This window comes from Opisthorchis viverrini (assembly GCF_000715545.1).
Source record: "Opisthorchis viverrini unplaced genomic scaffold opera_v5_122, whole genome shotgun sequence".
Lineage (NCBI taxonomy): Eukaryota > Metazoa > Platyhelminthes > Trematoda > Opisthorchiida > Opisthorchiidae > Opisthorchis > Opisthorchis viverrini.
In genome coordinates this window covers 403,980-426,803 of record NW_008751780.1, presented here as the reverse complement: position 1 = coordinate 426,803, position 22,824 = coordinate 403,980, and the positions used below count along the sequence as shown (strand labels likewise).

The 22,824-nt window shown below is 45.7% G+C and overlaps 2 protein-coding genes across 2 annotated transcripts in view; both read left to right on the top strand.

Moving 5' to 3' along the window:
* Nucleotides 1-310, top strand: part of T265_06138 (hypothetical protein) — a gene marked incomplete at both ends in the record, with an annotated part of 3,246 nt that extends 2,936 nt beyond the window's left edge. Inside the window, 2 exons of the mRNA XM_009171331.1 lie at nt 106-185; nt 233-310. Coding sequence (XP_009169595.1) covers nt 106-185; nt 233-310 — 158 coding nt within the window. The remainder of the gene's footprint in view (nt 1-105; nt 186-232) is intronic.
* A 70-nt stretch (nt 311-380) lies between these two features.
* T265_06137 (hypothetical protein) lies at nt 381-22,734 on the top strand (the record flags this gene model as incomplete). Its single annotated transcript, XM_009171330.1, has 7 exons — nt 381-422; nt 7,333-9,082; nt 18,339-18,445; nt 19,283-19,516; nt 19,654-20,313; nt 20,948-21,091; nt 21,909-22,734. 7 exons carry the CDS (start codon nt 381-383, stop codon nt 22,068-22,070), a joined length of 3,099 nt encoding a protein of 1,032 aa, XP_009169594.1.
* Nucleotides 22,735-22,824: the final 90 nt, after the last annotated feature.

The following is a 22,824-nucleotide window of genomic DNA, read 5'->3' as shown; positions in this document are numbered from 1 at the left end:
CTATTAGACATTTATTTATGCGAATCCTCGCGCTGGCGAGCATACTGCCCCGCGCTGAGAACATAAAGAGCAGTGCTACACCCTTTTTTCACTTGTACCTTTCAGGTGAACGACAGCCACTGGCCGACAAGAACAAGACCGACCCGGGAAACTTGGGCAAAAGCCTCGATCTTGTGTATCAATCCGTGAATCCGTGAATTCGTAATTACATGACCTTCAACGCGATCTCCAGGGCGGGACATTTGAAGGCTGCCTTACGATGAAGCGGTCGGAAACTCGTGGGACGACGATCTGTATTATCAATCCGTGAATCCGTGAATTCGTGACTACATGACCTTCAACGCGATCTCCAGGGCGGGACATTTGAAGGCTGCCTTACGATGAAGCGGTCGGAAACTCGTGGGACGGACGATCTGTATTTGGTGAGTTTTACCCGGCATATTCACGCATTATTGTCTCAAATTAACAAACGCGGCCCGCGCTTTTCAAATTCGTACACCGCCCTCATCTGCCACGCTACAAACAGAACTAATACAACCTCCAAGACACGTAAAACGCTGCACGTCTTCCAATGTCTCCTTGGATCGTAAGTGGCGTGTTCAGTGACTGCATGTCCAGGAGCGTGGCCTTGCACTTTGTGGGTGCAGAGTTCATACCAAAAGATGGGATAACTTTGGTCAGTTCATCCAAAAACACTTGCACCTTCTCTTCGGAGGTGCATCGGAGGTGGGGACGATGTGCTCTGCATGTTCCGGATCGACAGGATTTTCGTCACAGGCTATTTGAACACCGGAGTTTTGAAGACCTTCCAGCGTTCGCCTCATGATTTCATCGACCACGAAGTTAAGTAGGATTGGGGAACGAACTTGTGCATTCCGACAGGGCACTCCTCCATAGTCGCTTCTCCTTACGTTTTCCAGGACCGTGTAAGATGCGGACAAATAACGTAGCAAATGAGAGAATAACAGATCCGGATGTTAGACGAGCTTACCAGAATCGTCTTCTAGAGTCTCATCTGAGTGCTCGATCATGAGACGTAAATTTATACTGGAAAGCGACCGCCACCTCTTTGCACAGTGCCGAGGGTTTCGCCTGTGGCACTGCGCTAACATGACCAATTGAGCACTGAATATCAGACCGAATAACGGCATTGCTCAAATCTTGGTGAAATATCCCAGCTGGTCCTGAACGAAAATTGAAAGTGAGCTTGCATTCCGACTGTGAATTCTGGTGGACACAAAAAGCCAAGGAAATGTAAGAGGTCCAGAAAGCCGCTAACCCCCGGAGATAATTTCAGTTGGCCAGCGCGATCGGCCCCCAGAAACCACCTGTGAGCCAGGCCATCAAGGATCGAAATGAAATGGCCATCTGGAGTAAAGAAGAACCCTTCGACCATTGGGCCAAATGCTTCGAACAACGTCATCACTTGATACCACTTATCTGGAGCCCACTGTTGATATAGAACCCTTGATGATGAATGTGGAGCCCCCTACGGCCTCGGAGGTTTATGACTGTATATCTTCTCAAGTGATACTTCTGGTCCGGATGACCTCCCACCCGCCTTGTTCAACGGCGGGGGTGAAATTCTCCATCAGCGCTAGTATGATCTGTTTGCCTGCATTTTGGAAAACGATACTGTCTCAGAGGACTGGGGGAGTCGGTGATAGTGCCCATTTTGAAAAACGGAGCTCGTACTTAGTGCGGTAACCTCAAGGAGATCAGGTGGACTCCGATTGTAACGAGACTGCTGGTGTTACTTGCACCTCGTCGCCTTATAATGGATCATGAAATACTGACTCGAGAAAAGCAAACAGTATTCCGGGTGCAGACTACATCATTATCATCTTCGAAGAGGAGAAGGCGCGGGTGTTTTTGGATGAACTGATCAAAGTCATCCTGTCTTTTGGCACCCATAAAGTGTAAGGTCATGCTCGTGGACGTGCAGTCACTCAACGCGCCACTTAAAATCCAGGGAGAGACACGAAGCTGTGGGGTAAACATAAAATAAATAATAGTAATCGTTCAGCTGTATCACCCTTTCGGTGCCTAGCTGCCATGCTACCCGAAGGTTGCACGAGGGCTGGGATACTACCAGGTTGCCCAGGCCTAGACAGGTGAAGCCGAGGGGTAGAGGTCGGGTTCGAACCACGGACCTTCCGGTCAGTAAATTCGCGCTCTAACCACTTGGACCATCTCGCCCCCAAGTTGTAGAGTGCTTTGAGGTCGTACTACTTCTGACTGTAGTGCGACAAATGAGGTCAGTGAGCATACCTGCAAGTTCCGGGTCGCGTTTGCTAGTTTGAGACACCTATGGCAGCAATGCGCTATATCTCTAGATCTCAAGGGACGTATGTATCAGGCTACAGTGCGGGCTGTTTTGTTGTATGGCTGTGGGACTTGGCCGGTTCGAGCAATGAAACCGAGACGTCTTCAGGTGTTCGACAATCGCCGTCTCAGGACCACAACTCCTGTGGGTTTGTGTCGGAGAACCCTGAACAAGGCAATTAGAGAGCGAGTTTTCGGTTGTGTAATGGGTACTTCCATTGAAGAATGTGTCCAGCACTAGGAGCTGCGTTGCTTGGGTTATGTTACGTATGCCGATGAGCGTGCTGTTTTCCATGCTTAACTCAGTAGCGGAAGAAGAGAGATTCCAGTACTTGATCTAACAAAAGAGTACGCAACGTTTGGGTGCTGTTGGTGCCACTCGCCTTGGGGCATGGGGACTGCATGACCCCCACTGCGCCTGACTGGAGACTCTGCAAAGTATGGCTGCTACTCGGTGTCAGTGGCGTTCTCGGAATCATTTTGCTTCAATGAGCGTCTGGAGGTATAGGTACCTCGGAATGACTCTACTAGGCTAGATATAACTCCCTTGCTCGTCCACCTTAATTCTCTTCTCTATAGGGTATTCAGATAAATCATGGCTATACGGCAGCGAAGCATCAGTGTTGAAGCTGTTTTCTGACCAGTTGGCCCCAATGTGTTAATGGATCACCACGCCAATTTATGTTACGAGGATTTGGACGCGGATAAAATCGATCGGAGAGTTCTCCCAGTCATGTTTACGGAAGTCCGAATATCTGGTATCGAGCAATCAATCAATTGTAATTGCCTATAAGTGTCTGGTGTGACCCTCCGTATTTCAGAAGCGTGTAAGGATGAAAACCAATCTGTTCTTCTTCCCCGTCCTTTCCTATTTATTGAATTTTCCACTCATGACCAGAGCAGCTACAACCGACAGAGGAAGAAGTTTGTTGCCTTTTGTGTTCAGAACCGAGTTGCAGGACCACTGTCTGGTTATAAGCCACAATCAGCAGTTGGTCACATGTCGTCGATTTTATTTGACCTCAGCGTTCACCATCCTGTTCAGCCATCAGAACTTATGTTCTCGAGCTCTCTCAGGCTGCTGCAGTCGACCGATTCAATCTTTTAATCTCTTCATCGAAAACTGTAAAACTTGGGTTTCCTTGAACTTAACATGTTTGCCGTTTTTCTTCAATAACAGATCGGTGTGTAACCATATGACTCACCCCATTTTCGCAGTGACCACAATTTTATCGCGTCATTGGTGGTTTGGCACTGACGAGCCAAGACGTAATATATACATTTACTAGATTCCGTCTTCTGTATGTAGGCAGTCACTTCCTCAAAAGACGAACACTGGAAACTATCGCGCTGTCCTGATAGCCATGGCACAGTGGGTGCGCTGTTGTATTGTCATTCGAAGGGTGAATACGCACAGATGTGAAAATAAAGCTCACTTTCGCTCTCCAACGGATTCTGGAGCTGCGACACTGCTCCCAACAACCAAAAGTGGTAGTTTTGATTTGAAATATGCCTATAGTAGTGTCTATGTAGAAATGGCGTTCTATGAATTTCTAGCCCTCCCTAAAGTACTATGCGTCAACTTCTGTGGGCACCGCCCAAGTCATCATCACCACTGACAGTAACACCAGATGAGAATACTGGTGCTTCACGGCCGTACAACCACATCAATTTATTTGAATAAAGATTTATTTTGGAAAGACGGAAGAAATGAGACAGGGTGAGGGACCCAGGGTCATTCTACGACAGTCATCCGATGTGCCTATTCCACCAGAAGTCACTTTGATAATCGGGGTGGAAACTGAAAGCATCAATGACATCGATATCGGTTAGCCACCATGTCTTCAGCCAAACACGAGGGTCACTGTAAGCATCCTTTTTGAACGTGAGCACCACTATCAACTCACCCCAGTTGGTTGTCAATTTCACCCAAATAGAGGCAATTAAGATAAACAAACACCGACTGCGTGTTTCACTTCCAGTTTCGAACAGAGTGGGTGGTAGTTGGCCAAGACCAGTACCTCGGTATGGCTTGGGGGAGTCTGGGCTTCTAACCTCACTATCTAGGGCTGTGCTGGCGGTTGGGAATACGACCGAGCAACTGCAGGTGGCCAGTTTTATTGTTCTCGAAAGTGTTCAGCCCAAAGATCCGGACGCTCTTTTTTTAGAAATAAGCGAGCCGTCGTTGTGCTCATCGGAAGTTTCTTCGGACCATTGCGCCGTATCAGCTGGAACAACTTACACGTATTCCCAGGGCTTCTCGCCTTCTCTATCTCTTCAGCCTTCTTGACCTGATGAAGGTGGTGAAGACGATGATGTGCTGAATTGGTCAACCCTAGTGACAATTTCCGGAGTTTCACGGAAAAAACGGGTTTAGGTGATCCATTGCGTGGTCTTCGGTGTTTAGGAGTACAAGCTTTTTGGGAGCTTGTGTATGTGTGCACTGTAAAATCACTCACGCTCTTGGACACCAATACCCAAACGATATAAGAATCCCATTCTTCAGCTTCTGATGCACCCATCTCGCGACTTTCCATTTTCTGTTCGTCTACGCCTGAAAACATTGCAACATAAAGTTGGCGAAATATTGCATATTTTATGATAGCCTCCGTCGTCATATACACGCCATAGTTGGTACGCTCCAAAACATGTCCGCGATATCACTGTCCATACCATTGTGATGATTTACCAGATACGTAGTATGCCTAAAGGAGGTCATGCGGTGGGAGCTCACATTATTTTGCACAAAGTTCTTTGCCTAATTACCTTACTTTGGACCGTTCATCACGAAGAATAAGTGCCTACTTTCATCGAGTAATCGGTCCAGTCCTCAGCAGATTTTGGTTACCCTCACGGAGGTGCAATGCTTTCCAACCCTTTGCGGAACGATGCTACCATGCAATTACATACAACCAGAATTACTCACCTTGTCAATTTAGTCAAGTTTGGAGACACTTTTTTGTATGAGCTGGACTTTAGAGCTGCAGGAAAGCCCCGTCAGGGCTTCCTTAGGATGTAACGGTGTAACCCCGAAAAGTCTTGTAACTAAAATTCTTCATATCGTGAACATAATTGGTCGTTTTTCTGTTGTCTTCACGGAAGATTGTGTGTGATTCACGAGGATTCTTTTTGTTGATATCCATCCTGTCTTTTAGAGTACCCCGTACCTGAAGTTCACACTCAAAATTGCAACTGGAAACCTTATGCCAGACATGCACGGCTAGATTCATTCGTTTATCTGTACTGCCTTTGATTTCGCGAAATACTTTTTTCTCGTCGAATTGTACACTTGGAAATCACGTCTTCGTTCTCAGGATGTCTTTTTCTACTCAGGCATTTTTCTTATGCGTTGCGGTGTCGTTGCTGTGTTTTTCGATTACCGAGCATCTTGCGAGTGTCTATATTCTAGAACAGTACGCCAGCGCTGTTCTTCTGATATAGTTGTAGTTCAGGTCGGTCGTCTGAAGCCATGTCTTTTCGCTTCTAAGTACAGTTACTATATTTTCAAGTGAGTATATGTTAACCTGACTTTGTACCTTAGCTCCTTGCCATCGTCCGGCTTATCGGCTAGCTTCCACTGAGTAGAGCGGATCGTGCTCTTTGGATATCCATTGAGACGCTGAAGTTAAGACAGCGGTGCGTTCTGAAAAATAAACAGAGACCCGGATGCACGTGGAGTTGCAATGGCTTCACGCAATGTTGAAGTGGTGGTGTTGTTCCATCGCCGTCTCATTGTTCGGGTTTACATCGGCTCTGGTCGTAACTGATCAAACATGTGGATACATAAGGTCACTCATCCATGTGCCAATTACTTGAGCAGTTGTGTTTGTGTTTTCTTTGCAGAGTTGACGAACTGAGTCCCGATAGGCTACTGCGTTGGTTTTCCTGTTCTGATCCTACCCTAGCTTCTCCCAGACTTCTGTTGATGGTAGTCTAGCTGTTTTCCTGGCCGATGGATACTCACTGAAAATAAGTATAGAGATGCATCTTGTAGCTCTCAGTCGGTCATAATGGCATTTTTACAATAGCGGAGCGTCAATGTTGAAAACGTGTTTTGCTTTCGATAATAATAATAGCATTTTTATTTGATGGACAACGGTTGTCCGAGTGCCATAGTCTGTGTCTATAGGTTAACCAGTGGTCTATCGTCAGGATAAGGACAAACATAATGTAATACGTGAGCTGCTACTACGAACGTGCAAAACACATCTAAGTGCGATTGAAAAAGATAGAAATTCGGAACCTGACAGTGGAGTACACCGATAAACTACGTAAGCTCATGTACAGTTCCTCGTCGTGTCAGCCAGAATGACGGTGAAAGGAATGAGAGTTCGGCTGCAATGGTGTCTGGGCGTTGGGTTCAGAGAAGAGGAGGATAACATTTAGAACTGTGTGGCTCAGAACAGCCTTTTGCTTCCACAGTGGAATTAGTTTACGTGACAAGCCGAAATATTGTTCACAACTGCATTGCACACATCTAGCCGGTTTTCGCAGAGCCTTACTACTTCATCATTGCTCCCCCAGGACGAACTACCGTATGACTGGGTGCGTCTTGTTACACTTAACCGTTAGCAGTGTATCTAAGTATTGGTAGCATGGGTGCGTTTATAGCTTTTGATCAGATGGCAGTTGGTCTGTCCCTTCAGTTTGGCGATTGGTTAGAAAACATCTCGTCACCGTAACAGGTGACGTGGTCAGTGTGCACTGACGATGTATCTCATTGAAACGAGACCTTTGTAAGGCAGCTGTGGAGCTAGGTGCACAGATCAACCAACCATTAATCAACGGACAACCTGTTTACCGTGTCAGTAGGCATTACTCGAATGTCACTTTCTCGCAGTTCATACACGATAGTTGGGAGTAACTGCTTGTTGTCCTGTCAATATTGAAGAGAGCCAGTGAGCACTATTGAAACGAGTTTCTGAGCAATTTGAGCAATAGTACAACTTTGTTCTATCGATAATAGGGGTATCTATCCATTATATCTGTCTGTGTTTACTTTTTCAGGTTGAGAACATTGTCGATCGGCGGGTTAAGCGTGGTCGGGTGGAGTATCGTGTTCGTTGGAAGGGCTTTCCACCTGAACAGGATTCTTGGGAGCCTTTCACCAGCTTACGAGAACCTTGTTTTGCTCTCATACAAGATTTTCACAACAGAAGGTCACTTCATGAGAAAAGACGATATACACTCCCCATTGTGAATTCACCCACAAAACCTGCTGATCGTGCTTCCCCCGAGACATACAGTACATCGTCATTTGAGAAGGAACCAAAAATTAAGCCTGATACATCTCTCCTCGAAAAACCCAGTACATCCACTAGGGGACACACGCATTCCCGGGGATCTAAGAACCATTCCGAGGTGCACCAGGGTTCACTCCCATTTCGTTCTGTTATTGACTCACCCTATTCTGGTGCGATCTCACTTAACTCCACTTGTCTTCTGGCTACTTCAGGCAACGACAATGCACTGCGTATGCTTACTACACCAGCAGAGAATTCTACCACCGAAAGACTTGGTCCAGGGTTTGGGACTATCGATGGACACCGGGTCAATTCAAGATTCGTTCGTGATTCCGTGCTAGATGGTGCTGTCTCTTCTGTTTCAAGCACTTCCTCTACATCTGAGAAGACCTTTCGTGCACCCTCGAATTCTAGCACTAAACGCTCTTCGAGTTCCGCCAAACGAAAGTCTGGAAGCTCTGTCGTATCCGTTGTCTCCGACCAAGCTGCGGTTCAGTCAGGTAGTTCCAGGACAAAAGGCTCCACAGCGACCGTCAAGCAACCGACCCCATCAACTGATGATACCTCTAACTTAAACTCTCATTCAGGCCGCACTTCGAAAGCAGACCGCACACCTACTAAAGAGGGTAAATCTGTTGTATCATCTGATGAGCCACATCCCGAGACAAATAGGAAGTCAGTTACAATCATGCTGGAAGCGCCTCCCTCACAGGAGTTCCACAGTACCAAGGAGATCCAAATACATCAGCCAAACTCGCTACCTGAAAAGGTTTCTACCGGCAAACGATTCGCAAAACCTTCGACAACACCGAAGAAGGCTAGCATTAAAAACTTGGTTGGTCCACCAAAGGAAGTGGGTAAAATTCCTGCTCATCCTGTGCCCGACTCACACGTAGCTAAAGTTACTGATGTTATTCTACAACTACGAGAGTCTAGGCGTCGTCCCGTACAGTCAATGATCCTCGGATTGTGTAGTAGACAGTACAATTTATCTGATCAAGAGGTTTTAGCGGTTTTGAATTATTTGGTTTATCAGGGACAACTTCATGAAATCCACTTCACCAATGGTATATCTTATCGGTCCAACCCACGAATTGTTGCCCGTGGAGATCTCTCGTATCCGACAAACTTGTCCGCCAGAATCAAAGCCAAATATGTTACAGGAATGAAAAAGAAAAAGTCTGTTGTCGGTGCTCAGTCGCATATTAAACGTCTCTCACAGGCTGATTGTGATCCTAATACAGGCACTAAACGGCTGCGCCAAGAAACTACTCAGGTGACCGCCCAACCGGACAGATGTTTTGCACAGAATAATCGTTGTGCCTCTATGGGACATTCGTTGTTTGGCCGTGTTTTGAAACCAACCACCATACCTGATTCAGTTCCGAGTTATCTTCCTGGTTTGCGTACAGATACCCGCGTGACAAATGTAGACACTGCTGAGACCAAGCAAAATCATGTATTACCTGTGAATCGACTTGTTCCACCTTACCAAGAGCCCTATGTCCCACAGAGTAAGTCTGTCTATTCTGGGGTTTATTATTTCTAATTTACTACGTTGCCTCTTGATAAACCGAATACCAGCATTTGGGAAAAAGATGCCCCTGCGAGAGGACCTGAGGGATTTACTTGCAGACTACCGTAGTCTCGTCTTTCCGGATAGAGACTAAGAGATACTGTGTGCTTATGGCTTGGAACGTTAGATACTATGACAAGATGTATAGTTAAGTGGAGGGCATCTATTTCCCCTTCCTACCTTTAGCCAAAGTGAGAACAAAGAAGAATAAAAATCTGTGGATGCGGGAAGCTTACGATAGAATTCATCAGATAATCTTAGCGTGAGGAAATTGTTTTTATGTGTATACACATTTTAATCGCACAAAAAAATGACTACTGCATGGTTTATTTAGTTGCACCTAGCGGTCATCTTAGCTGGTGTGAAAAAAGTTATCTTATGCAAACGAAATTATAGTGAACAACCTTCAAAGGTCGTTCACCACACACATGGAACTACTCGTGACCTGTACTCCTGGGCTATTCAGGACCAGTCCCCGGGATGTTGCAGTTGACATACAGCGTAAACAAAAAGTTGGCACGCACGCCATATCAAGTTTGCTCACTGAAATGGACCGAACACGGCGCGCCTACAACGGTATCTCATACTGTTTGAGTTCATTTTAATGAGATCATGAGACGCGTTTATGATCAGTAGTTTGCATAGCCGGTTGCCACAGTGCCCCAGAGCTACGTAGCTGGTCCTCTTCGATTTTGTACTCAGAAAACTACAACAGTTCAGCTTCCGTAATGTGGGTGGGCGCTCGGACCGTCCTCCTGTTTATCCTGTTATCGGTGAACGAACTAGTGGTAGCTGAAACGAAAGTACTCTGGCTGTAGCTTTTGTATATGAACCGAACAGAGCCAGAATATGTAGTAGGAGGTGACAATTAGGCCTATGCGAGGAGTATTTCTAACAACGATTTAGTTGACCCACTTCCTCGATTCTACCTTTTCCAGTCGAGCCTGTATCTAATCGCCTCAATTCCTGCAGCGTCGCATACTTTCCTGTTCGGGAACGTTACTGAACTCCCCTTGTCTTATCTCAAAGCGGTGGGGTATCTTTATCTCCTACTCTAACCAACTTATTCGGGAACATGAACTTTTTCCAGGGAATTGAGGCCAGTCATCGTATCCTGATTTTAAAAAAGGTGTCCAATGTAATTATTCTAATTACAAAGGCATAAGTCTTACTTCGGCCAGAGAGGGTGCTGTTCTCAATTGCTAATTTTTACCAAACCTCGCAGATTCAGTTCATAGCACGGCAACCCGAGATGGAGGCATCAGTCAAACTCATTGCTACGGTATCTTCGCCTTGATCTCACCCGCGTGATTCCTCTTGCACTTGGTCGGAACATTGTGCAACCGATCCTAGTATGGAGTGTGCTGTCACTTTCGAGCCGGATTTCCAAGCACTGAGCTCCTGTTGGGTAGTGTCTGCAAAGGAGTTAAGCTTAATCTCTGACGATAGTGCCTTTTTCCGGCAGAATGCTTTGATGTGCTAAGTTGTTTACTGTTTGAGTGCACCCAGCTCTTGATTGTCTTTTCCAATAACACAAGGCTATCTTATTTCAATATTCCGCCCTTCTCCTTTTTATTATTTGTCCGTGAGTTATTTCCCAACGGTTATATAGTTAAGCATTATTGTTACAGTGGCGGAACATATCTTTTAATCAGAAGTTCGACAGGATGTATTCCAATTTCGTATCCCTCAAACAAAAGTGATCATTTGGCGTCATGTCCTCGTTAGTTTGTCGCCATACCTTACACGATCTGAAACCTTAGTTTTAATGCACCAGCTTCGATTACAAACTTCCCCCTGGAATTCGTGCTTTTGCCTAAGTCTGATTTGATAACCTCATCCCGTGTTGCGAATCATTCTCGAGGTAGCGATTCCTTCTCACATTGTTTCTGACTCGATCGTGTTCTGAGGAACAACCAATAGCTAAGGATCACCTTACTTCAATCTACTCAGTCATTGCCGTACGCCCCAGTTTTCTAATAATCATTTGGTCCTACTCCTGCCCAGGTATGGGTGCCCTGACAGTATCCCAGTCCACGTGCGAGCATGAACTGCACATGTACGATGCGGCAGCGAGGCATCGGTGTTGAACACTGATGTCATGCCGTCGATGAAAATGATGATTTAGTCGTACTGGATGTTTTATTACCTCCGGTAAACCTAGCTTCCCACAATTTTTCCTCTACCTTTGCTTAGTTTTAAGCTTCATCTATCACCCCGAAATAATTTTACCCTACTTCTGCTCCTAGCATCAGCAATAACGTTTCTTCGTAGCATGCACACTCCACATATTCGTGATCCAGTTCATGTGTCAACTAGGATTGAAGCCCAGCTTAGTCGTGTACTCACGGACTCTCCACATTTGGAATGGGCCAAGGTGTCCATTTCTTTTAGTTTCCTGTGATTCCTTATTTTGTATTTTTCCTGTACTGTGTACTGCCGTGTGCATAATATCGGTGGACGATATCAAAGGCCAGAATCACGTCCGCCATTATGCTCTGCTAATGGCGTCAGCCACAGTAGTGTCTGAAGCGACAAGGAGCACCACACTATTGTACGTCTGTATTTTCCTACCATTAAAATATTACGTCTTTGTGGATATATTCTGTTCTACCCTTTGTTATCCTCCCGCAGCCGTCTATTAGGCGGGTACCAACAAGTTAGCAACGATGTCATGATGGGCGTTCAGTGCTACCGCCAGTGTTTCTCTTCAACAGTGTTTTAAGCTTCATGAGCTTTTGTGCGTGTACAGTCGTTGCGGCCTGACAAGCTTGTTTTTTGCGTGTAATCCAGAATGGCTCAAGCTACGATGCGGCTTATGAAGACTTCTAAAATGGCCTTACGCGCAAGTCTTGTGAATAGATTCCAACTCTGTGGGGTCTCTGTGGCCATACAAACGAATTATACTGGTTTTCGCGTTCTAATTTTCAGTGCACTGGCATCTCAGGCGCTTATGCGTTACTGGCTCTCACTTTTCGAATAAATCATCTTTGTTGGCTGGCTGCGAGGCGCTGCTGCTAAATGCTGTTGTCATCTGTGGTTACACTAATGCGAGCGGGAACCTGCTAAAGATGACTCAGTTCCTGTGTGCACGAATCTGATCATGACGTCCCCTTCGGCGGGTTTCTGTTAACTTCGGATCACTTAGTGGAATCACAGACAACTTATAAATATTCGGCACGTTGACGACTGTCGGATGCGCCCCTCAATAGGTCCAGATAATTGTTTATTGTTTGTGACTACTTGTGTTTGCCGAGTAGTCGGGAAACAAAGTTTACAGAAGCTCTAGGCTGTGTCAATGGCCCAACCGTCGAAGTCGTCAGAGCGTCGCAAACCGCGGTAGAACGAGGCGATCGATGCAAAAAATAGTGTGCTGTCATCTTTCGCACCTGGTTTTCTACAGCAGCACACTTTTCAACCACTCTCAATCGCCCCATCCACTCTAATGTCACCATTTTCATCATCCACACCATGGCATCGCTGTTTCAACACGTTTCGCTGCCGTACAGCCATGATTTATTTGAAAGCCCTATTGTGAAGAAGAGAATAAAGTTGGACGAGCAGGTGATTTAATCCTAGCCTACTACAGTCATTTCGAGATGCCTACACCTGACACTCATTCAGGCAATCTGGATAGAAACTGACAATACCAAGGCCATTGACATCAATTAGCAGCCATACCTTGCAGGGTCTCTAGCCAAGCGCAGTGGGGATCATGCAATCCCCATCCTGGAAGGCGAGTGACACAGACAGCACCCAAAACGTTTCGTACTCTTTCGCTATATTAAGTGTTGGTCACCTCTCTGCTTCTGTCACTTTGAACCGGGCATGGAAAACAGTACTCTCTTCTGTAAACGATGGTTCCGCATGCTCAATATATGGCCTAAACAAAGCAGTTTCTGGAGCTGGACACATTTTTCAATGAAAGTACCCGCTACACAACCGGAAACTCGCTTTCTAATTGCCTTGTTCAGGATTCTTCGACACCGACCCACACGACCTGTGGTCCTGAGACGGCGATTGTCGAGCACTTGAAGACGTCTCAGTTCCACCGTTCGAACGACCCGAGTCTCACAGCCATACAACAAAACAGCCCGCACTGTAGCATGATACATTGAGATCCAGGGATAAACCACTTTGCTGCCATAGGTGTCTCAAATTAGCAAACGCGACCCGGACCTTGCCGGTACGTGCATTGGCCTCATTTTTTCGCACTACAATCAGAATTAGTACAACTTCAGAGGTACGTAAGGCACTCCACAACTTCCAGTGTCTCTCCCCGGATTTTAAGTGGCGCGTTCAGTGACTGCACGTCTACGAGCATGACCTTACACTTTGTGGGTGCAAAGTGCATACCAAAAGACGAAATGACTTTGGTCAGTTCGTCCGAAAGCACCCGCGCCTTCTCCTACTCTTCGAAAACGAGAACGATGTCATCTGCGTACTCCAGATTGACAGTTTTCTTCACAGGCTATTTGAACACCAGACCTTTCATCGATCATGAAGTTAGGACATTGCTTTGTGTACGAAAGCTTTTGGATAGCTCTCCGTACACGCTCACATGTCCGGAAATCTGAGAATGTAAACTTTGTGGTCATTTCACGGTGAGCCAACGTGTTAAGGAGAACAGACTGGTCAATCAAGTCGAATGCGCCTTGGAAATCTAGCAGTTTTAGAATGGTGGATCGCTTATACGGATGGCTTTGTTCTAGCACCTGATGTTATGTAAACATTTGGTCAATGCAACCCCTTCCAGGCCGGATTTCCATTTGCTTTACTCCTGTCAGTGTCTCACGAACCACCGTAAGGCGACGAAGAACCACCGACGCCAACAGTCTCATTATGACCGAGTAAAGCTGATCCCCCTGTGATTGCCACGCTCACTACGATCCCCTTTTTTGAAAATGGTTACTATCACCGACTCCTTTTCCCAAATACAAGCAAACCGAGCAGACAAGCGAGGACAGAGCACTTCACTCTATTTTTGAACAACGCAGTGGGTTGTCATCCGGACCAGAAGTTTGGTTTGCTTTAGAGAACGTATGCAGTCGTAAAGCTTCGAGGCCATAGGCTGTTCCACGTTCACCGTCCAGGGTTCTACATCACCTGCGGGTTCCAAATGAGTGACAGCTGATGACCACGACAGTTGTCGTTCGAAGTATTTGACTCACCGGTCGAGGCGTTCTTCGTTCTTCAAGATGCTCCCTCCTTTCCGATCCTTGGTGGTTTCCGGGGGCCAGTTGCACGGGTCAACTGAAATGACCGGGCATTACCGGCTTTTCAGGGCCTCTCCCATCTCCTTGGACTCATGTGTTCACCACACTTCACGGTCGGTTCGCACGCTCACCTTCACTTGACGTCTGATAGTTCGTCTCATCAAGTTATGTTCGGGATCGGCTGGGGGTATTTCTCCTAGATTTAAGCAATGCCACTCTTTCGGTATGATGTCCAGTGCTTGAGAGTGCCCGGTGGTGCCGTGCCACAGATAAAACTCCCAACACTGTACAAATAGGCGGCACTCTCGTCCCAGTATGAGTTCACATCTGATAGTGGAGGATTTGGAAGACTCTAGGAGACTATTCTGGTAAGTTGACCGAACATCCGGATCTGCCAGTCTCTCAGTTGCTAAGCTAATCGATCAACTTCCCGCTTGTGAGACTCCTTCATAGACGTTCCCAGACGAACCGCACGGAGGCGACTATCAAAAGGTATTCAGTCAAACAAGGATACTTCCACCAGGTGACTTATGACGATACCACCTCTTGCATATCCTGCCGCAGCAGCCTCTGGATCAGCAGAGGGGCGTAGCCGGAAGCAAGTGGAGACTGACGGGCGGTTAGCCCAACCACTGTTCTTCCATCTTGATTTCTTGTTTCTGACACACAGTACACATCAATGCCGAGTGAGTCCAGTGTGAGAGCAAGAACAGCTTGTTGTGCTTCTTGCCTCAGAGTGCGGACATCGAAGGCGGCCAGATAGACTGGGTGTCGAGGCTTGAAGATTGATTTGGAGATACCTGAGGATGTCGGCGCCATGTGACGAGCATGCGCTGCACGCAAAACCGATTCAGAACGAACGGAGTCATCAGTCCTAAGTGCTGGGCCTACAAGAGGAAGGTTATTAATGGGATGGGGAGAGGGGAAAGAAAAAGTATGTGAAAGAGAAAGGAGGCGTCAGCAGTAGCCTGTTTTCGCTTACCCGCCCTGCTGTATGCAGCAAGTAAGGCGACCCGGCTGATGTTGCATGAATTCATTTGTTTATATGCAGTTCATGATTTTATGTGGAGTAGGGTGCCAAGACCTAAACAGGGGAATGATTAGGATCCTCGATCAAAGCTTTCTCAAAAGCCTAACCGCAAGCTGACGGTTTTTGCGGAAAATGCGAGTACATAAACGTTTTTACGGAACATGTTCGAACCACCAACATGGAGGACCGGAAGACTATTCGTCAGACCTCTTACCACTGACAAAACTGATATAAGAGACTGCGAATGTCGCACGGACACCCCGCAGTATAGCTCAATGAGTTGATGAGTTGCGCAAACCGTCACACCATGGTAAGGTCGAATCTCTTCGTGGCGGCAGTTCTACTTTTGAGACTGTTGAGTGTTAGACAGTGCCTCTCGAGAGAATCTTGTGTGGCAGCCGACTTGGGCTGTTTTGTCCGATTTAGCTGAAAACGCTTTCCTATGGAGTTTCCATGAAGTAATCGGTGAGGTAGGGTTGGGAATTTTACCATACTTCTGCAAACGCTTTGTTCCTAGGGCCTTTCGGAGCCCCTTTTGTTTGGTAATTGCCACTTTATCATCAGCACGCAATCGCATGAAAAATTGTGAGGCAGCTGTGATTTTTCCAGTGTTGTTTTGATATAGAGGAGGTATTGTGCACTTCCGTTCAGTAGTTTCCTTAAGTAAGCTTCGAAACGAATGGTCGAGGAACTATTCGAGTTATTTTTAGAGGCAGTTTGGCGAGTAAGTCTCTTGCGGGAATACTAATGCCAACTTGTCCCTAGATAAACTAAAAGTTCTGTGCAAGAGTGAAGGGCCGGTGTCAGCTGCATGTCTTGCCCGATGACGATCTTGGTCCCGTTGAGCACACAGTGGCAACTAATTGGCTGTTTGCTTTTGTTACTTATCTCTCTATCCAGGTTACTACCAATTAAGACAGCTTTTGTCAAGTGTAGAGTATGTAAACTACCGCTGTACACCCCACACCACTTTGTTTATCAGAGACATCACCACTGCACTCATCTTGCGTAGGCCTTTCGCTATTTTACCATATTTGTCTCTGGAGTACTACTATGGTACAGCAGGGTTGTCGGCTTAGCAACTGAACACATATTAGCCGGACCTTAATAACAGTAACAGTAACTTGTCAACGTTTGATTGATTAGTGCCGCTTTGGTGCTTACCCTTATGAAGCAACGCAGTTCTCCTGTCCAAGACCCACAGATTTTACAATTTTTTTCAAATATGTGTGATCTGAATGCGACCTAAAGGCGTTTCTATGACTTAGCAGCGAGGTATTGATTCCCTGGTGGATACCATATTTCTGTGTAAGACTTGTGGTAGGTTCTTTTAAGATCATCATTGTTTTTGAAGATAAACTGATGAGGAAGTCCAGATAGCCACTACTCTTTCTTCGGATTGCTTAGGGCACCGTAAATGTGTAAAGGTGTCGATAACCTATGTACTCTACCCACTGGTGCGCAATCCAGATTGGGATTTTTGTCATACAAAGGAAACATCGAAACTTGCTCGAAATACCTTAGAGGACAACAAAGTCGACGAACGGATTAAGCATCAGATGAAGAGCTTATCGCAAATTATTTTCAGGTTAGTATAACCCGATTCACACTCCTGTGCTTCCGGAGGTTTTGACGTGCTAATTTGCTCTTCATTCATAACAATATTATTTGTACAGTTGGACAATTGAAAAACCGGCTATTGCCCTGTGTAACAACGGTTTGACATTGAATTGGATCAGTCGACTGCCATTCGCGTTTGGATATCGTGATTCACTCAAATGCTAAGTACCTGCGTCACTAGCCTCGTCCACTGGGTCGTGGTGGAAAACGTTCTGTGTATTTTTACCTTATCTGTATTTGCTCTTCTATTGCCCAATTGAGAACACGCTTTAGCTCAATTGTATCGTCAATTTTTCATTATAAGGCATACTTGTAGCCAGTCCTCATGTTCAAACTCCACAGTCATGTTAACTTGTCTCTTGTTTTGAGCTTTATGCATCTCACTGGCCGGTCCATTCTCCGATATAGTACAATGAGTTTTCAATCGTTCTTATCTGGTTATTGTCCAATGTGACGCCTCGTACTTGAGATGGAATTATTCAATGGCAGACTCCACGCTCAAGTGCATTTCGGTGATTTTGTTTTGGGTGACCGGTTCGCCATTTTCTGTGCCGGATGCTCAAGGTAAATGTGTTTTCAAGGCCTACCCGGTCGCTCGATACCATCCGTCATCTTCTCTACACCTTAGGTGATGCTAGGTGAAACAGTATTCGCAAAGAATAAACGTTGATATTCGGTCCCACCATAGGGCCACTAATCTGTCGTCCCATCAGTTTATACTCGGGCTGGACTCTTACTACGAATCAAAGAATATTAGATACTCGAATTGTACAGTGCTGTGATATAAGTTTGTATTAAGTGATAGATGTTTTTCGCCCTCTCAACCAGTTACTTTTATGAGACAGTCAAACAATTGCAATCAAGTGGATGTCAACGAGAGGATGAAGCGAATCTCGTTTATGATATTCTTCCGACGTACAAACACCGCCTCGTTTTTGTTGATGATATCTGCGTAGTTTCCTACTTTTAAGGCTGACAATCTCTAGAGGGGGTTTTCAGCAACATCATATGTGGTCTTTTGTGAATGCATCAAAGGTAGTTCTCGATCAGTACAGGAGCGTTCTTGAGCGGAAACCTGGCGACAGTGATGAGGGTCTTTTTCAAAGCCCATCGCCGGCCAAACCTTTGAGCCTCACTGTATTAAGTATTATAAACGGTCCATTCGTCTTTATATTACGCAGTGTTATTTCAATATTTCTGCGTCCTTTTCACATGTCTCCATCATCAAAATAGTAGTGTACTTTTAGAAAATAATAGAACTTGTGGTGCCTAGTTTCTCGCTCTTCGATGAGTACTACTCTGCAACTATCCTCATTTTATTTTGATAGCCCCACACACCGACCGACGAAACTTGTTGATTCCTCCCTCCAGTCCCATCAGAGAATCGCATTTCGAGAGCCAATTCAATAGTCTGCCCCATCGGCGTAATGGTCAGGTGGGTGGGTGATAATCGTCCAAATTTGTTAATCTTGCCATTTTTTGTCACTGAGATATGAAGCAACCCACAGTTTTACGCATTTAATTCCGTTTCTCGCGTAGTATTATTTCAGTCAGGCTACAAAAATAATCTCTCTTAGGTACTTTGTATTTGTGTTGCTATTCCCATGTTGGTCACGGAAAGCTCAGCACCCCATAAAACATGTCAGTAGAGATAACTGCGATTTCCTTCGTTTTGGGTGTGGATATCATGCTGTCCACGTGGATCACTGGAGCGGAATTTATTTAGTTGTTCAACTGTTCATGTGCACAGTACGATCAACACACGCTGATCTGTTCAAGTAATTTTGCGCCGCGGACTATTTGCTAATGGGTGTCAACGGTGGTATTCCGACAGGGTTTGGACACGTCAACTAGTAAAGTGGTCATTCTCGAAATATAGACCGTCCGATTTTTTTCTTCATGCGATCGGCCCACTCAGTAGCCCTCGGGGTTGGCTGCCGACTTGCTTCGTACCAGTACTATATCTTATGACGGAAAGCGGAGGGCCAACAAAAGAAATATTTGGAGAGGCTCAATGGAAATCTTGTGTGTATCTAGTTGGCTTTTGAATAAGACTATTTGATTTGGGATTATCTAGCTAGCTATTCCTTGCTAGCTATTCCTTGTTTCTTTAGAAAAGTTTCTCTTTTGAGCATTACTGGAGTTATCTCTCTCGAAAGGGTTAATCGTTACAGTTGTTTCTTTTGAAGCGTCGTCCCCGAATATGATTGCCTTGTCACAATTATTTCCAGTAGTGTTGGTTGGTGAGTCTATGTGATCACTGTATTTTTAGCCACCACTGCCCAACGAACACCATCCCGTCCCTGCCTCGGGGGACTTTGACACATCCGGTGCCACCCCTAGTTATATCAAGGTCTCCGCGAACGGCAGTGATTCCATGAATCCGAGCAATTCAACACCCAATTTGCTCACAGTTTCCAGACGTAGCAGCGTTCGACAAACGGAGGCTGTCTATAAGTTCAAGTCCATTTTGGTCAAGAAAAACATCACCGGATGCTTCACAGAAGTTTGGCTGCAGTCACCAGGATCTCATTTAAAGAATGCATTCACCATTCAGGCAAGCGAGATTACATCTCATATACCGTTTATTTTCACCGTGAATCTGCAGATATGATTTACCGGTTTTATCGTTTATCGGTCTAGGTACTGGAAGAATTGACGACAGTTCTCAATCAAGCCGTCTACGATACCAGTAGGCTGATCATGATATCAGGAATGGGCACAGTATTTGGTGCTGGATTGGATTTGACTATACTTACCGGACCGCTGCCACACAGATCTGGTTCTAACAGTACCTCCAAGTTCCCCTGTCCCTCCTCCGCTACGTCTTCTGGAAGTGGAATTTCAACAAACGGTTCTTCTTATCATGATCCTACTCGGTTCCACCCGTCAGATCGAGAGAACGGCGATCAAAGGGTGATTGGCGATTCAAACGGATCGATGTATTGTTGCTGTTGTTCAAACGATTCTCAGCAGGCTATTCCACTGCTCGGTCAGAAATCTGCACAATGCCAGACGTCCATGCATTCTCACCATTCCTGTCTAGCCCCACCAGATCCGTTGGTTAGCCAACAGTTAGGGGCTGCTCTACGTGCTTTTCTCCTAACTTTGGCTAGTTTCCCAAAGCCCGTTGTAGTCGGTGTAAATGGTCCTGCAATGGGATTAGCCGTAGCAATGTTACCTTTATGCGATCTGGTGTATGTAAGCGATTCAGCCACATTCCAGCTGCCGTACACTCGTCTAGGTCAGACTCCAGAAGGTGGGTCTAGCTTCACGCTTGGTGCACTGATTGGACTTCCGCTGGTAGGTTTTGATTCCAGTCACCGATCATCTGTCGCTTGTCATTTGTGTCACTTTACATCTATCAACTGTCGATGCATACTTAGTTTACGATTAGGTTTAAGGTTGAATGGACCGAGATCCTCATCCCTTAGCCTGGTGATGGTTTTTTTCTATTGCATAGCTGTTTACTTCGAATTTCCGGGAACCTTTCTTCAGCTGTTTTTTCCACACTGTACGAAGGCACTGTGCAGGAAGAGTTTTTGGCTGTCCTCAATCGGAAGTCACGTTTGAACTCAGCAGGTTGGTTAGCAGTAGTGACCACACATTATCAAGGCCTTCAACGTGAATTCACTTCCTGCTAGAAATTCCTCAATGACATGGGCCCATCTATACTCGTCTGAAAAAACCGCATCAGTGGTTTCGCATACAATCTGACCAGGTGAAAAATCCGTGTGGACAGAAGCGAAACTTATGGACAGGAATTGAAGACCATGGCACAAATGACCACATGATAGTGAACTGAAATGTCCCTCCTCCTTGACAGTAATGTTTGGATTCCGGGTGCTCTGTTTTTCGCATCCTGTATTCAGGAACGGTGTGGGATGTTGTCTGATTCATACCTAGCCACTGTTTTCATCCTCTTTTTTGCAAATAGGCCAACGAACTGCTGCTTGCTGGCCGAAAATTATCCGCCAGAGAAGCGGTGCAACGTGGCTTCGTATCGGATCTTCTCTACCCAAAGAGTTTCAAGCAAGAACTGGTGATGCGATGTCAAAAACTTGCAGCTACCTCTTCAATGGTAACTGATCATTTTTCTTCCTCATTTCTGCACCGTTATCCTGTTTTCGTGATCCTAAGGCTTGGTGACTTCTTTACCGTACGCATCTCACCCCATTGGAACTTCATTATACTGCATAGCCGGTTTACACGAAAAATAAGACCCATTCCTAGCCACTGCAGAGAAAAAAAAGCGTTTGTAGAACGTCAGAATGTCACCAATAGTTTGATTGACTGGACTTCGCGACGCCGTGGCACTTATGCTAATCTTGTGTTCGATAGTAATTTCAAAAAGTGGACTGATTCGTATAACATTTTTGCTTCCATCCACAACTTCTGGTATCATACCAAGTAGTACACATGTTAGTCAGTCCATGAAAGTCCAACGGGTCTTGGTTGGACTTATAAATTTGGTTATGGTGCGACCCATGGACTAACCGGAGCCCTCTGCTTATTGAATCCGTGAGGATTTCCAGTTTCGCACGCCGCTTAACAAATATGTTACTTACGTTGGCTGAGCGCCCTGAATTGTCATACTTTTTACTTTCTGGTCTAAATCATCGGAAGTTTTAGTGCAAAAAATTGGAACATGGATATTGTCCGTCTGTGTGTCGGCTGAGTTTCGTATGCCCGAATTAGTGTATTGTAGCTCAGGTACTCCTAAATAGCTCTCGTTGAAAAACATGCGTAACAAAACTTGTCTGACACGTTCCTCGAATGTAGAAATCCTTAATGTGGATCGATTCGGTCAAAGTTATTTTACTGGTTACCATTCAGTGAACGTGCAACCGTCCCACAGTCCGTTTTTCCTGCTGTCTTACTTTGTCAACTCCCTGTAGGCATTGGAAATGACCAAATGTATCGTCCGAACTCAACACCGGGATCGTATTGAAATTGTGATTAACACCGAATGTCGTAAACTAGTCGAGTGTTGGCAGACCGCGGCATTCAGGCGCGCAGCCATAGATTTCCTACTTACCGATATGGGAGACTTTCTGTGATGATCAAGTGCAGCTGTTATTTCCACCGCATGTGTTGAGAAAGTGGATGGGACTCATTGTTTCACCGAATCATCGTGGTACGACCTCCCCTCCACCGTTCCCTCGTCATATTTAGTCTCAGACGCCATTGTTTCATAGGAGGTTTCTTTCCGCACCAACACACGTACCAAAAACTTTCCAAAAAACAGTTGTCTGTATTGTCTACATTTACTCATGTAGCTCATTTTACCCGTCTCCACATACTGTTTCACCATCATTTTCTCAGTCTTTCGGGAAGTTACCGCATATGGTTTTACTTGATCTATGTGATCACTTTACCTCTTCTGATTACAACCCACGTAAGCTGCTTTGGACCGTTCGCTGCACCCGGTAACGTTCGTTGCATGTGCATATCTACACACCAACTACACTTTCTCCCCACTCACTCACTGTCCATCCCCTTACAACACTCTAACAACGTCAGCTCTGGAAGGAAGTTGTAGAATTCTTACTATCATCTTCCGTGTGTGTTTCTCATCTCGCTGGTCTCAAGCTTACTGGTCCAATCTGGCCTGTTTCTCAGCCTCTTTTGTTCAGCCCTAGGGTTTGCTGCTTTTTTGTATTGAATTATCTCAACACTTGTGAATATTGTGAATTGGTCGAGTTTCGAAGATAGTTGTCAAGGCCTGTGTTCTTGCTTTGTTGTGCTTCTGGATCACAATCAGTTAGCTATCAAGTCACCTACGTGCCGTCTCGTTATCGGTGGACAGGAAAG